General features: G+C 41.5%; 1 protein-coding gene across 5 annotated transcripts in view; it reads right to left on the bottom strand.

Annotated features, from left to right (window-relative positions):
- MYO18A (myosin XVIIIA) overlaps positions 1 to 14,999 on the bottom strand; it is a 350,022-nt gene that overhangs the window by 7,929 nt on the left and 327,094 nt on the right. For all 5 annotated transcript variants that reach the window (XM_056559045.1, XM_056559047.1, XM_056559046.1 and 2 more), the window contains one exon: positions 14,743 to 14,865. In XM_056559045.1, the coding sequence (XP_056415020.1) occupies positions 14,743 to 14,865 (123 nt within the window). The remainder of the gene's footprint in view (positions 1 to 14,742; positions 14,866 to 14,999) is intronic.

Here is a 14,999-nt window from a genome sequence, read left to right as displayed (position 1 = left end):
TGTAGACTACAACAATTACTACAATAAACTATTGTGGGCTACAACATTTACTAAAATAAACTATTGTGGTCTACAAAAAATTACTACAATAAACTATTTTGGACTACAACATTTACTACAATAAACTATTGTGGACTACAACATTTACTACAATAAACTATTGTGGACTACAACATTTACTACAATAAACTATTGTGGACTACAACATTTACTACAATAAACTATTGTGGACTACAACATTTACTACAATAAACTATTGTGGACTACAACATTTACTACAGTAAACTATTGTGGACTACAACATTTACTACAATAAACTATTGTGGACTACAACATTTACTACAATAAACTATTGTGGACTACAACATTTACTACAATAAACTATTGCACTGCTGCAAAAAATGCATATAGATCTGATAAAGAGCACACTCCATTCTCTGGCATACACTGTTGCTCCTGATAAGAATGGGTTAAGGAAAAGTCCCACGTGTTGGAGTCTCGGTGGAGCCGTATACAGGGTTGATCTGAACAGTTCCTTTCGAGTCTGTGCCCTTGAGCGAATGAAAATATCTCTACGCTTGATAAATTCTAGCAGCACAACTATTTATAGCCAATCCAAATATTTGCCAAACTGCTAGAGAGCGGCTAATTTGTAAGCAAGAAATATCAATTTAGATATTATAAAGGTCGACATTTAATTAGTAAACTTAACATGGCTTAATTATATATCTTAATTACTTGTGAAAGGAGCCAAATTGTGTCTACCTGCTCATGGCAATGCATACAGAATCCAGCATTTCTTACAGAGAGAGATGCTTGGCCTTAGCCCAGTCTTTCCCAACTAGGGTGCATGAAGCTGTTGAAAAACTACAACTCCCAGCACGCCCGGACAGCCAACGGCTGTCCGGGCATGCTGGGGGTTGTAGTTTTTCAACAGCTTGAGGTACTCTAGTTGGGAAACACTGGGCTAAGGTGGTCCTACTCAGTGAGATTGACAGCTATTTGTGTGTATGTGTGTGCTGTCAATTATATGAATACGTAGCCTAGAATGAGCAAATAATTTATACTAGATATTTTCCCACAAAACCAGGGATGGGCACACACAGACTCAAAACGGGGGCTTGAGCCCCTGCCCTTTTAATGCACCTGCCCTATGATGCTCTTACTGATTGGGACGAGTGTTGCTTGCGAATATTCGTAATTCGAATTTTATTCGCGAATATCGCACTATATATTCGAAATTACAAATATTCATTTTTGTTTTTTCACAGTACACATCACAGTGATCATCCCTCTCTGCTTCCAGCTTGTGTAGTGTAAAGAAGGCTCTAATACTACTGTGTGAGACCGCCGGCCGAATATTCGCATATGCGAATATTCGCGAATATTGATCCCTCCCTTCGGCAGCTTCTATCAAGTTACACTGGTATACTTGCTATAAAGTTCATACATTTTCACATATGCCAATTTTCGCATATGCGAATTTCCGCATATGCGAAAAAAGGTGAATATTACGAATATGCGAATTTAGCGAATATATGACGAATATTCGTCCATATATTCGCAAAATATGGCGAATTTGAATATGGCCTATGCTGCTCAACACTAATTGGGACCTCTGTGGGTTTATGTGGGTCCCATTGAGGTGACAACGGAGGTCCCTTACCTCAGGAATTGAGTTAACATATACAAGGTTTTTACAAACATTTTTTAATTAGAAGTGCCCTTTTTTCTACTTGAGCCCCTGCCCGCCAAAATGTCTGTGCACATCCCTGCACAAAACTATATATCAATCCGCTCAGTTACTCCTGCTCTGTAACATGATACCTGCAGAATGGACTGCATTACCAGTGTGACAGGTTCCCTTTAAAGGGGTTCTCCACTGCCCTGCCTTCCGGAGCTCCACCCGCAGCGTCCGGAAGTTTATTACTCCGGACGCTGTGTGCGGGCTTCCGTGTTCTAGGCCGCCCCCTTGAGACCGCTGTCACCCCCCCCCCCCCTTCCCATAGACTTTCGTTGAGGGGGCAGGCATGACGACACGGAAGCTCGCACACAGCGTTCGGAGTAATAAACTTCCGGACGCTGCGGGCGGAGCTCCGGAAGGCAGGGAAGTGGAGAACCCCTTTAAATAATATTTTATCAGGATCAGGAATCAAGGCATACGAATAGAATTGTTCCATCATATAGCCAGATATTAGGATATAGGACTCGGTACAACCCCATAAACTTATATCGACCCTATAGTACAGCTCCATACAAGGTAAAAGTTTGCGTGCATGAGGCTGTACATGCCCCTTACGGAAACGGTGTAACCTGATTCCAAACTAAGAGTGAGTAGTTATGGAGTCAGACTCTTTATCCACTTGAACAAATCTGAAAAGAAGTGATATTTGTGATAGTGGGTGAACGTTTACATGAATGGCGTTATGATGGATATTCGCAGTCTGCATTGCCTTAAAAATCATATTCCACCATCTCCTATCAAAATCGACGAGTTGGAAAACATAGTTGGATGTCGACCGTAAAGCGGTACTTATACATAATACTGTCTTTTTTCAGCTAAAGATATAGGAAGAATTGGAGATTGCAGTCATCGAGCGTCACCCCGTGTAATCGTATGGACAAGCGCAGAATCTGATCAGTCACAAAATGAAATATGTTGAAGAAAGGAATATATAGAATTGGGTTCTGATTGGCGCTGCAGCTAAGGATTATTTTAATAATCGACTAGTTGTCTATGCCGGTTGCCGTACAGGATCATTATTAATGATCCTGTAAAGAAACCAGTGTAAATTTGATATTGCCGCATGGGTAACTGTCTGAACTATAAAAAAAAAAAAAAATGATGATGATTCACTAATGTTTTAATAGTTCAGACAGTTAGCCATGCGGCAGTATCAAATATGTAAAAAAATAAAAATAAATAGAAGGGGGAGCTAATTTTTATTGGGGGGAGCAGTTAGTTAACAATAGTTTACTATTTTTATATAGCACTTCTATACACATGGGGGTATGTGCAGACTGCAGAGCATTGCACCCGACCCATGTCTGTAGTGCTAAAAAAACTAGGGTGCAAATGCTCTGCACACACCCCCATGTCTATAGCAGTGTATATGTACTACATACACACCGCTATACCCATGGGGGTATGTGCAGAGCATTGCACCCTTGTGTCTGTAGTACAGACACTAGGATGCAATGCTCTGCACATACTACCATTTGTATAGCAGTGTGTATGTAGTACACACACACTGCTATACACGTGGGGGTATGTGCAGAGCATTGCATCCTAGTGTCTGTACTACAGACACAAGGGTGCAATGCTCTGCACATATCCCCATGGGTAAAGCGGTGTGCACTGCACATTGTACTGCAGACACAAGGGTGTAATGCTCTGCATATACGGCTATACACATACCTTGGGTCTGTAGTACAGACTAGGGTGCAATGCTTTGCACACACCCCCACCTGTATAGGAATGTACATACACTGTTATACACATGGGGGGTATGTGCAGGCTGCAGAGCATTGAACCCTAAGGTCTGTAGAAGACACTAGGGTGCAATGCTCTGTCTGCAGTCTGCTCTGTACATAACACCCCCCCCCCCCCCCCCATGTGTATAGCAGTGCAGGCTGCAGACACATACAGACGGAGGCCCTGGGAGGATCACCGGCCACCAGCGCAGAAGCACAGCGAGTGTGTGCTGTATTGGAACCTCAACCTACTGTACGGTGGCCCTGGAGGCAGGTGGGGGCGGCAGAAAATGGAGGGTCACTGATCCTCATGGGCTGAGTGGGGGAAATAGAGGTAAAATGGCAGTGGGGGAGGAGACAGTAGGAGCAGCAGCCTCCTAACTGGTAACACTGATCGGAGGGTGGAGCTGAGAGTCTCAGCCTAAAAATATCACTGATGGACAACGATTATTCGGACGAATCCCGTTATCGAATTTAATTGATTTTATCGATTAATCTTTGCAGCTCTAGTTCTAAGAGTAGGTAAGGATGTAGAAAATAGCAAGCCATACATATTGGCACTTCATGCCTTCCACCATATATACCTGTATATATTGCTATATATACCTAAGTGAAATTGGTTTGTTTAGCACAGTGCTTTCCAAACAGTGTGCCTCCAGCTGTTGCAAAACTAAAACTCTTAGAATGCCTTCCTAGCATGCCTTTGGCTGTCCAAGCATGCTGGGAGTTGTAGCTTTGCAAAAGCTAGAGCCATGCTGTTTGGAAAACAGTGGTTCAGCAGCTCTTCCTTTTTCCTTATTAGGTATATGTGTAATGGTCTGCATAAAAATATAAAGGTTAGCTTGTGAATACTTAAAGTGTACCTGTCATTTGCAGAATCTTTTTATATACAGTAGATAATGACATTATATGTATATATTAAAAAATTGCCTGTGTGCGCAGAGACAAAATACAGTAAGTGCGGGCAGACAAGCAGGGCTCTGTGCAGTGAGGACAAGCAGGGCTCTGTACACTGAGGACAAGCAGGGCTCTGTGCAGCGAGGACAAGCAGGGCCCTATACACTGAGGACAAGCAGGGCTCTGTACACTGAGGACAAGCAGGGCTCTGTACACTGAGGACAAGCAGGGCCCTGTACACTGAGGACAGGCAGGGCTCTGTGCAGCGAGGACAAGCAGGGCCCTATACACTGAGGACAAGCAGGGCTCTGTACACTGAGGACAAGCAGGGCTCTGTACACTGAGGACAAGCAGGGCCCTGTACACTGAGGACAAGCAGGGCTCTGTAAACTGAGGACAAGCAGGGCTCTGTAAACTAAGGACAAGCAGGGCTCTGTACACTGAGGACAAGCAGGGCTCTGTACACTGAGGACAAGCAGGGCTCTGTACACTGAGGACAAGCAGGGCTCTGTACACTGAGGACAAGCAGATCTCTGTACGCTGAGGACAAGCAGGGCTCTGTACACAGAGGACAAGCAGGGCTCTGTACACTGAGGACAAGCAGGGCTCTGTGCAGTGAGGACAAGCAGGGCTCTGTACATTGAGGACAAGCAGGGCTCTGTACATTGAGGACAAGCAGGGCTCTGTACATTGAGGACAAGCAGGGCTCTATACACTGAGGACAAGCAGGGCTCTATACACTGAGGACAAGCAGGGCTCTGTACACTGAGGACAAGCAGGGCTCTGTACACTGAGGACAAGCAGGGCTCTGTACACTGAGGACAAGCAGGGCTCTGTACACTGAGGACAAGCAGGGCTCTGTACACTGAGGACAAGCAGGGCTCTGTACACTAAGGCTCTGTGACATACCCCGGTTCACACAGCAGGGTGATTGAGGAGCCTGCATAGAGCCCTGCTCGTCCAGTCCACACTTCCTGTATTTTGTATTTGCAGAGAAACAGACAATAGCTGCAGGGACAAGAGAGCATCTTTTTACCCAAAAATATGCAAATTTCTTAACATATGTATATAACAAATATACATATATTGTTATCTAGATTACATTAAGTTTTTTTCCAAACGGCACTTACACTTCAAGGTAATTCATCCTAAACCTAAAATGAATGTTCACCTTTCACGTCTATTTTATTTTTTATAAAAACAAATTCTGCTTAGATTTAATAAAATAATGGCTTGTTGCAAAACTTTGTTGCAAAAAACACTGATAAATCTAAAGCCCCCTGCACTAACCACTTGGCGCTGCTGGGGAGCTTACTGTAACAGCTCATATTCATTGTATAGAGAAAGCTCCTCAGCTTCCCCTAGTGGTGTGTCAGATGTATAGATTTTATCCTATGGCTTAAAGGGGTACTCCACTGGAAAAAAAAATTTTTTATATCAACTGGTGCCAGAAAGTTAAACAGGTTTGTAAAATACTTCTATAAAAAATCTTAATCCTTTCAGTATTTATCAGATGCTGTATAATCCACAGGAAATTATTTTCTTTTAAAAATGTTTCTGCCTGACCGCATCTTTTCTGCCTGACCACAGTGCTCTCTGCTGACACCTCTGTCCATTTTAGGAACTGTCCAGAGTAGGAGCAAATCCCCATAGAAAACCTATTCTAATCTGGACAGTTCCTAAAATGGTCAGAGGTGTCAGCAGAGTGCACTGTGATCAGGCAGAAAGGAAATTCAAAAAGAAAAGAACTTCCTATGGATCATAACAGAAGCTGATAAGTACTGAAAGGATTAAGATATTTTTTATAGAAGTGATTTACAACATCAGTTTAACTTTCTGGTGCCAATTGATAAAAAAAAAAAAAAACGGAGTACCCCTTTAATAAGAGCTCTGTATCAGATCAGAGCTCAAACTACTATAAAGATGCATTATTAAATAAATATGCAGCGAATTTTACACCCAAAAAGTTGAAGGGGTTTTCCAGAACTGAACGGTGAAGACAGTTTGCCAGAGCCATGGTACCCCGAATACACAGTAAGCAGAGCTGAAGTAGTCAGACGTGTACATTGTATAGTGGCCATGCTTTGTTACTGCAGCTTTGCTCACATTGATGTGAATGTGCAGTAACCCAGTTTGGCCACTACACAATGTACGGAGCTGTCTACTTCCAGCTCTATTTACAGTGTATATGAGGGCGCTGCAGCTCTGGCAAACAGCTGACCAAAGCTGGTGATGGGCACGAACATAGACCATTAATAAAAAAAAGTCCCAGAAAACCTCTATAAAAGGGTAGGGTCACACGTGCCATATTCTGCTGCTCCGTATTTTCCTACCCATTGAAGTCAATGGGTAAGCAATATCAGGTGCGTATTTTGGTAAGAAAATAAACAGCACCAAATACGCAGCAAAATATGGAACGTGTGATCCTACTCTAATGGTTGCTCTTGCTGGATACATCTCTTATCAACCATACTGAATGTAAAATGAAGACGCTAACTTTAAGCCTATACATTTTAGAAATTCGTCAAAGCCCTTCCATATTGGTCCAGAATATATCCCTAACAGTTTTGTACAGGCTATGCTTTTCAAGGCTAAACACCGCCTGACCAAGGTGTACAGTTGTGACGGTCAACTTTGTTTCACTGTTTCAAATTTTTCTTCTTTATGAATAGACATAGAAAAGAAAAAATAAATGCATTTCATATGCAGAAATGGCAGCGTCCTCACTTTCTGAATATAAAGGGTTACTCAGTGAAGTGCTAGATTGCCGCATTGAGACCATGGATAATAAAACAGACGACAAGAACTGCAAACTGTTCCTGCTGTGCCGATTAATTCTCAGTCTGTTCACTCACCGGCTTCCCTGACGGAAAGGGCTACACAATGCTTAGCAAAAGTGGCATTTTCTACAAATATGTATAGAGGGTCATTTGCATATCTGTGGATCACCAAAGTGTCTTATTTCAGCGCTGGAAGGATTAAGGTCACTCATGGGGGGTGTAGTAGCTGCACAGATTAACAGAACAGCCTTTAAAACATAATGGTGCTTATAATTTATGTGCATGGATTTCTGGGGCACAATATGCAAAATTACCCAGATCTACACTTAAAATCTCCAAGGGATTTTTTTTAAGGATACTGGTATAGCAGTACCAGCACAATATTTCAAGGTGTTAAACTTCAATTTGTCACTTGAAGTCATGAAGGGTATTTCTGTGACAATGCCACCTAAAATTATGTGTGCACAAAGCCATCACTAAGTATAATGGCTGTACAAAGTTGAATAAATGGCGCAGTGGTTTTAGGAGACCTATTAGAGAAAATTATGGATATGGAGTTTCATTAAACTACACAGGTAGCGCCTCCCCCCCCCCCACCCCCACCGCCCACTAGGAACATGACCTGTTGGGTATACTTGACTTCGATTGCTTCTTTATTCAATCTGTGCACATAGGTAGATTAGGCAACAGTCGGAAAGGCAGATCTGGGACAAGATCAGTTTGGTGTGCCTAGCACATTTATTCAAGCCAGACGCTGAAGCAAATAGCTACATTAGGCAAGAGGCAGGGGCGTCTCTGGGACAAGATCTGTTTCGTGTGCCTAGCCCACTTCTTCAAGCCAGATGCTGAAGCATCTGGCTTGAAGAAGTGGGCTAGGCACAGGAAACAGATCTTGACCCAGAGACGCCTCCCCGACTGTTGCTTAATGTACCTATGTTTATTTATTTATTTATATAGCGCCTACAGATTCCGCAGCGCTTACAATTATGGGGTACAAACAAAGACAAGTACTGATCCACAGTGTCAAAAGCCACAGACCGGTCCAAGAGAATCAATATGTGCACAAAAGGAAGAAAAAGACAAGTTTTCACGAGTGGTGAGTGCCGCTATCTTCAGATGTTCTCATGTTATACATGGATTTATTTATTTGAGCAGAGCATTACTAGCGTGAAGCACAGAGACACCATGTACACCTGCTGTTCCAAGCTCCAGGATTAGTTTTTTTTTTGTGGAAGTACCAGACTACATTGTCTTTACTATTTGATACTTTGACACAGTGACCTAGTAGAGGTACTTCCTGCTATATAAATGTACCAGACTTATATGTACACCTTGTAAGTATAACTGTAATAAAAATTGGCTTAAGGGCTGACTGGACTAAGACTTCTTTATATGCAAAATATATAAACCTGTATTTTGTGTCATTCAACAAAGGTATAGACCAACTAAAGGTTAGTCAGATTGCAACGCTTGCCAACTACATACTGAGAATGTTCCGGTTTTCAGTACTGAAAGGTAAATGTATTTGTAGATATCTAAGCATGAGGTGACAAGACACACTTTGTTAACAAATGCTAGTTCTCAAACCACCACATCTATCGGTTAGTAATCCACACCGTGCAGGACATGCAGATTCAGGATCACCTACTGCCTTAATCACTTTCTGGCCGGTATAAATATTTCATCATCAGACTGTCAACTTTTTTCTTCCTTTTCTTGTCATTCTTTTTTGCCTGTTTACCACTTTTTCCATCTTTCTTATCCACTTGAGGCTCTTCTTCGTCTTCTATGTCTTTACTTTTTGGACCCTTTTTCACACTGCCTCCACTACGGTATGATACTGTAGAGCTGGAGGACGAATCAGATTCTGAAGATGAGGAGGAGGAAGAGGATGATTCACACTGTTTCTTCTTTGATTTCTTTTTGGACTTCTTAGAATGTTTTTTGGAACTCTTCTTTTTGCGTTCCTCTTCAGAGCTTGACTCTGAGCTACTCTTTTTAACCCTACTTCGTCTGCTGGAAGCCCTAGAGAAGTCTACAGCTGACGCTGACCTTTTGAGACCAGAAGAGGACTCTCCTTTTTCAGTGTGTAAGCTCCTCATACTTCTGACACTTTTTGAGTCATCGTCATCCTCTGAGTCAGGATCAAGACTCTTCCTCTTAAACTTTATAGGCTTATAACTTAAAACCTCATTGATTGCAGCCTCAAGGTCTGGATCTAAGTAGTTGCGGTGGGACACAGGCTGAAGATCTCTTCTTTCTAGCTCAATGTCTTCTGCCCCAGGTGTTCTGGCCTGGGGAGGTACTGAAAAACTACGTCCAGAGGAGTGCTGACTATACAAAGATCGAGAATCACTGAATCCAATGCTAACAGAATCATCAAAATCATCTAGTGTACTTCTGGCCATAGACAAACGAGTGTCAGAGCGGTTGCCTAGTGTTGGACTTTCTAATCCATAGTCAGAACGCCTGCTGAGAGAAGGACTTACAGCTGACAGTCCATTACGTGGTTCATCTAATTTAGAGGTGCTACGTCTTAGACTAGATGGACTAGTAATACCAAAGCTCAATGTGGATTTTGTTTCATCTTCATCTTCTAAACACCGCCTGTTTGAGAGGCGACTTGATACTATGGACACTTTATCATACTCAGGGCTTGTTATGGACCATCTCTTGTCAAGTCCCTTTCTTGCTCGACTAGAAGCTTCTGTAAATGCTTGAGATACCAATGATGACCGATCATCCAGGTCTTCACTACCTTGAGATTTTCTCCATGAAGTAACAGACATTGTATCATCAACGGCACTTCCTGAGGGATCTTTTTGAACCTTTCGGAATGACCTATCGGGGGACTCCGATCTGTCTTTTAGAGTGGAAAACAAAGAATCCTCATCACCTTTACCACCTATAGAATCCTTAATGTTTGCCCTTTTCCTATAGCTGAGAGAACTCATTACAGACATTGGCCTTTCATCCACCTCTTTGACTTGTTTAACAGATTTCAGTTCTTTGCCTTCCTTCATTTCTGTGTTCTGGCTAGTTCTTTAGTTGTGTGAATGTGTAGAAGTTTGATGTATGATAAAATAGCGTGAAATGCAAAAGAAGAAGACAGAAACAGTTAAAGAGTAAGAAATGGCATAAAAAAAGGTAAAAGAGGAAAATAAATGCATAGAAGCAAAGCATAGAGTTGAAAGAACAACATAATGAAATTAAAGTAGACAGGATAAAAGAACAACACCATATATTCCTTAAACTGTGAAGAAAATACAAAGTCATAGCAGTCTTTTCTTGTGCAACATCTGGCAACATACATGGCATTCAAGTGTGATATTACTCAAGTGAAACATTATAAGAAAAAAAGAAATACATTAAATGGAACACATCCACCTGTTGTTCACAAAGAATATTTTACATGGCCAAATAGGTGCAGAGGTGTGATGTGAATGCAAGGAAAATACTCTGTTCTCTACAATGGCTTCATGAATAAATTATTTCTTTAGCCAGATAATGAAATTAAGAGCTCATCTCTGCCCGATTTTAGCGCTGTGCCAAGAAAAATGAGTTTGGGGACATTGTTGTTTGAGTTTCGGTGCCATGGCCCGTTGCTAATTGCTGGGAAATGACTAATGTGGAGAATGATTCGAGCCGGCTGGAGAGGACCCCAAGTTATAAATTGTGATTGGTTTTGTGCTTAATGACGCTCACTATTTGCTGATGACCCTCAGCAGAGGGATACAAACCGAAATAAACATGCTCCTTCAAGAAGTCTTCTGCCTTTATTGTCTGCTTCACAAGTGAAATATACCATTACCACTGCAGCGTTATGTCACAATGCAGACACGGAAATTATAAATATGTTTTCTATTTTTCACCAAGTTTTTGAGTACTTGCAACACAGAATATATACATAGAAATATAAAGTAGTGAACATCCGATACATCATCTCTTAACAGACTCCAGAGAGTTAAAGGAAACCTGTCATAACATTTTACCATATATAACCCAAGGCACACATTATTTATGGTAAAATCTTGTTTCTCATCATCCCCGGAAGACATTTGAGCAGTTAAAAGGTGTCCCCCACCAGCACCGTAAGTGGCCCCCTGGGCAGAAAGCTGAATTCACCCAGTCCCACTGCTGCTCTGTAATCACGCCCCCTCAGCTTGATTGACAGCCTGGGCAGGGCATACATAGCAGACAGAGCAAAGCTGTGATGAGGGCTGTCAATCACGATGAGAGGGCAGCAGCAGGTGGGTGTAGGTAAGTATAGCTGCTGCCAAGGGGACCACTTACAGGGCCAGCAGGGAACACTTTTTAACTATACATCCTCACCATCCCTGCTGGCAGGAACATCTCTAGAGGATGGTAAAGGAAGGAAATTTTACCATATATAACATGTTGACAGGTTTCCTTTAAAAAAACAAAAACATATATAACATGATGAAAACAACAAAAAACAAAACAACAAAAAACAAAAACAAAAAAAAACAAGCATGTTCGACAAGTTCATAAATAAACACCAATTTTGAAAGTAAAGATGGATGGAAAAAGTAAAACCCAGGAAGATCACCTTTTCTTGTCTTACTGGCCCTCTCCAAACTCAACAATGTGTTCATGCACGAACAATGTAACAAATGGAGGAACAGGTAAATTGAGAATCTTTTCAGACCATGCTTTCTTGTTTCTGCTGAACACATAAGTCTCAAAAGAAGAGAAACCCTTGTGACTTATGTGTTTAATGGATATATAAGAAAAGGATTGAATAGCATAGATCTCTGTGTATTCCACACAGCAAAAAGCTGGAAACAACTATTTCAGTCTCGATCGTAAAGGTTTTTTTTCATGTTAGAAATATTCATGGTCTGTCCTTAGGATAGGTCATCAATTGCTGATCAGCGGGGTTCTAACACCCAGCAACTCCCCACCGGTCAGCTGTTTGGTGCCCACACTGCCCAGTGAATGAGGCCAGAAGCCATTGGCTTCAAGTTACTGCAGCTGAACTTCCGTTCACTTGAAGAGGAGTTGAGTTACAGTAATTCGGTGCCACCACTACACAGTGAACAGAGCCAATTGCTTCTGGCCCATTCACTGAATAGTGGGGGCACCAAACAGCTGCTCAGCAGGTGCCTGACAATCAGCAATTGATAACCTATCCTGAGGATAGGCAATCAATAATTCTAGCCTAGTAACCCCCTTTGAAGGAAATCTGAGAGCTGGAGTCACATTGTGTTACTAATCTCAACACCAGGAAAGGGTTCAAAGCACATTTATAAGTATACCATCAGATCTGTCAGCTTCTATTTGTGAGCAGAGCAATATGTTTTTTTCTCATATATGCAAATGAGCAGTAAGTGTCTGCAGGGCAGGGACAATCACCTCAAGTGCCAAGAATTTCCTTCCCATTAAGCACAGAGGATGTCAATCAAATGGAGGAAAAAGAGACAAGGAGCAATAGGGGAAGGCAATGCTGGGTACCTGATCATCAACCCCACACTGAGGACACTTGCTGTTCATTTTCACATATGAAAAACACAAACAAACAAATACAAACGGCTCAGCTCACAAACATAAGTTTGCAAGTATAAACATTTACCTGTAGATGCGCTTTTAACCTCTACTGGGTGTAGTGATTATTTCACTTTAATTTCTATGCAAAGCATTGTGTAACGGATAACACTGGAGGGCATTAGATACACCAATTTAACAGATCCATGGGCATATTTGGTCTCCTACAGAAAAAAAACTTAAATAATGATATGTTTAAAAAAAAAAAAAAAAAAAAATATATATATATATGTGCAACATTTAAAAAACTGCTAGGATGGATCAATTTTTTTGACAGGTCCAAAAACATTTCAAGTTTTGCATATGATTAAGATAGATTCAGCAAATGGAAAAAAAAATTCTACCTTGCAGGGTTGTTCAAAAACATATATCATTTTTGGATCTTAGTAAAACTCCATCATTGATTGACATAGACTTCCATGGTAAGTACTATTTACCATTGCTGTAATACATAATTTTGTTTCCACTTACTATTCAATTATTATTTTTTTGTTTACACTGCAGTGTAGAAGAAATCTGAAGCTATCTGGAAGCTGTCTATTGGACTAGCGGCAGCTGACGGATCCTATTATTTTTAAGTTTTCTTTCCAATGATGGCTTCTATACCTGAATAGGCCCTTCAGTTTAGCTAATTAACACATGGACATCTGAGTAGTGCGGTTGGCATATAAATAAACCTGGTCCTTGTATTGGATATTCATATGTTAATGAACAGGACGATAAGAGGTAATGAGTCATTCAGATCCACTGCCGTTCACAGGAGGATACCATTGTACTCTCAAAGTATTATTGAGTTAGTGAATTGACAAATACAAATTAAAACTTAAATATGCACTCTGCCACAAAAACTACTTTTGATACTTCATAAAGACAGATCCAAACTTTTGATCGGTCTAGGTCTGAGTGTTCAGACCCGGACTAATCAAGAGAACGAGCCAGAAGTGTGCTCTTGTGCGTTCTAACCCCGCTCTGTGTTAGGGTGCATTCACACCACGTTTTTTACATACGGGTGCCGGATCCGGCTGGGGGGGGGCAAACCGGGCGCTCCCGTACCCCAGCCGGATCAGCCCGTGACTCCATTTACTTTAATGAGCCGACCGGAGTCAAACTGTGACTCCGGTCAGCTCAGTTTTGACCCGTATACGGTTTCCTGACCGGACCTAAAACCGTAGTATAATACGGTTTTAGGTCCAGTCCAAAACCCGATACGGGTCAAAACTGAGCTGACCGGAGCACAGTTTGACTCCGGTCGGCTCATTAAAGTAAATGGAGTCACAGGCTGATCTGGCTGGGGTACGGGAGCGCCAGGTTTGCCCCTCCCCCGGACGGATCCGGCACCCGTATGTAAAAAACGTGGTGTGAATGCAGTCTTACTTGACTGAGATAGTAACATAATGTAAATCTAGCAGTAGTGTGCACCTCCTCTACTAGAACAAGCAGGGATAATCAGTTGGGGTCAGAATAGTCAGAACCCGCCTGATTTAAAAAAAATAAAAAAAACTCAACATAATTATTTTTTTTTGTGACAGGCACACTTTAAAGGGTTATTCTCATTCTATAAAGTAATGGCATATGGATAGGCAATGTCATCACTTTAGGCATTGTGACAGTGTGACCTGTTGGGGCCCCAATGATCCTGAGAACAAAGAGGCCGCAGCATTGTTTTAGGGCTGCATTCTATACTAGGTTTTCCCTGAACAGCAGCACTCTTGTTTGCGCAGCAGAAAGCTAGATTAAACAAAAAACAAAAATAACCCATGAAAATAAAAGGCAGAGCTTCACTTTTAAGTGTCAGTGGGCATGAAGATTTTCTGCTGTACAGTTTTATGGTGTTCCTCATACCACTTAAGGTGGCACATTCTAATAGTCCTCTGCCAATCAGCATTACTAAGATCCGACTCCTATAAAACTTAAAACTGAGGTTTAAAATAAAATGTTTGCATTAAAAAAAATAAAAAATAAAAAGGTAACACGGCATGTAAAATGTAACTAACTTCAAACTCTTACGACAATAAGGTCTACTAACCTTGAGCTCTTTAAACTGCCGTCATCTGAGTAGGCTTTGGAAGAACTTTTGTTTTTGGACAGCCAAGACTTTACTCCATCTACTCTTTCATCCAGGTCTGAGTCTGCATCGGAATCCCCATCACTGTCGGAAAGCAAGATACAAATTAGTCACAAAATAAAAATAAAAAACAGACAGGTAACCGTGAGGAACGGTGCATGCCAGAAGTGGTCTTACAGGATTAGTCACAGGAAAGTTTTTAAAAGAGTGTAAAAAGT

This window comes from Hyla sarda, chromosome 2, assembly GCF_029499605.1.
Source record: "Hyla sarda isolate aHylSar1 chromosome 2, aHylSar1.hap1, whole genome shotgun sequence".
In the NCBI taxonomy this organism is placed as follows: Eukaryota; Metazoa; Chordata; class Amphibia; order Anura; family Hylidae; genus Hyla; species Hyla sarda.
The sequence above is the reverse complement of the archived record's forward strand: the minus strand, read 5'-3'. Positions and strand labels throughout refer to the sequence as shown.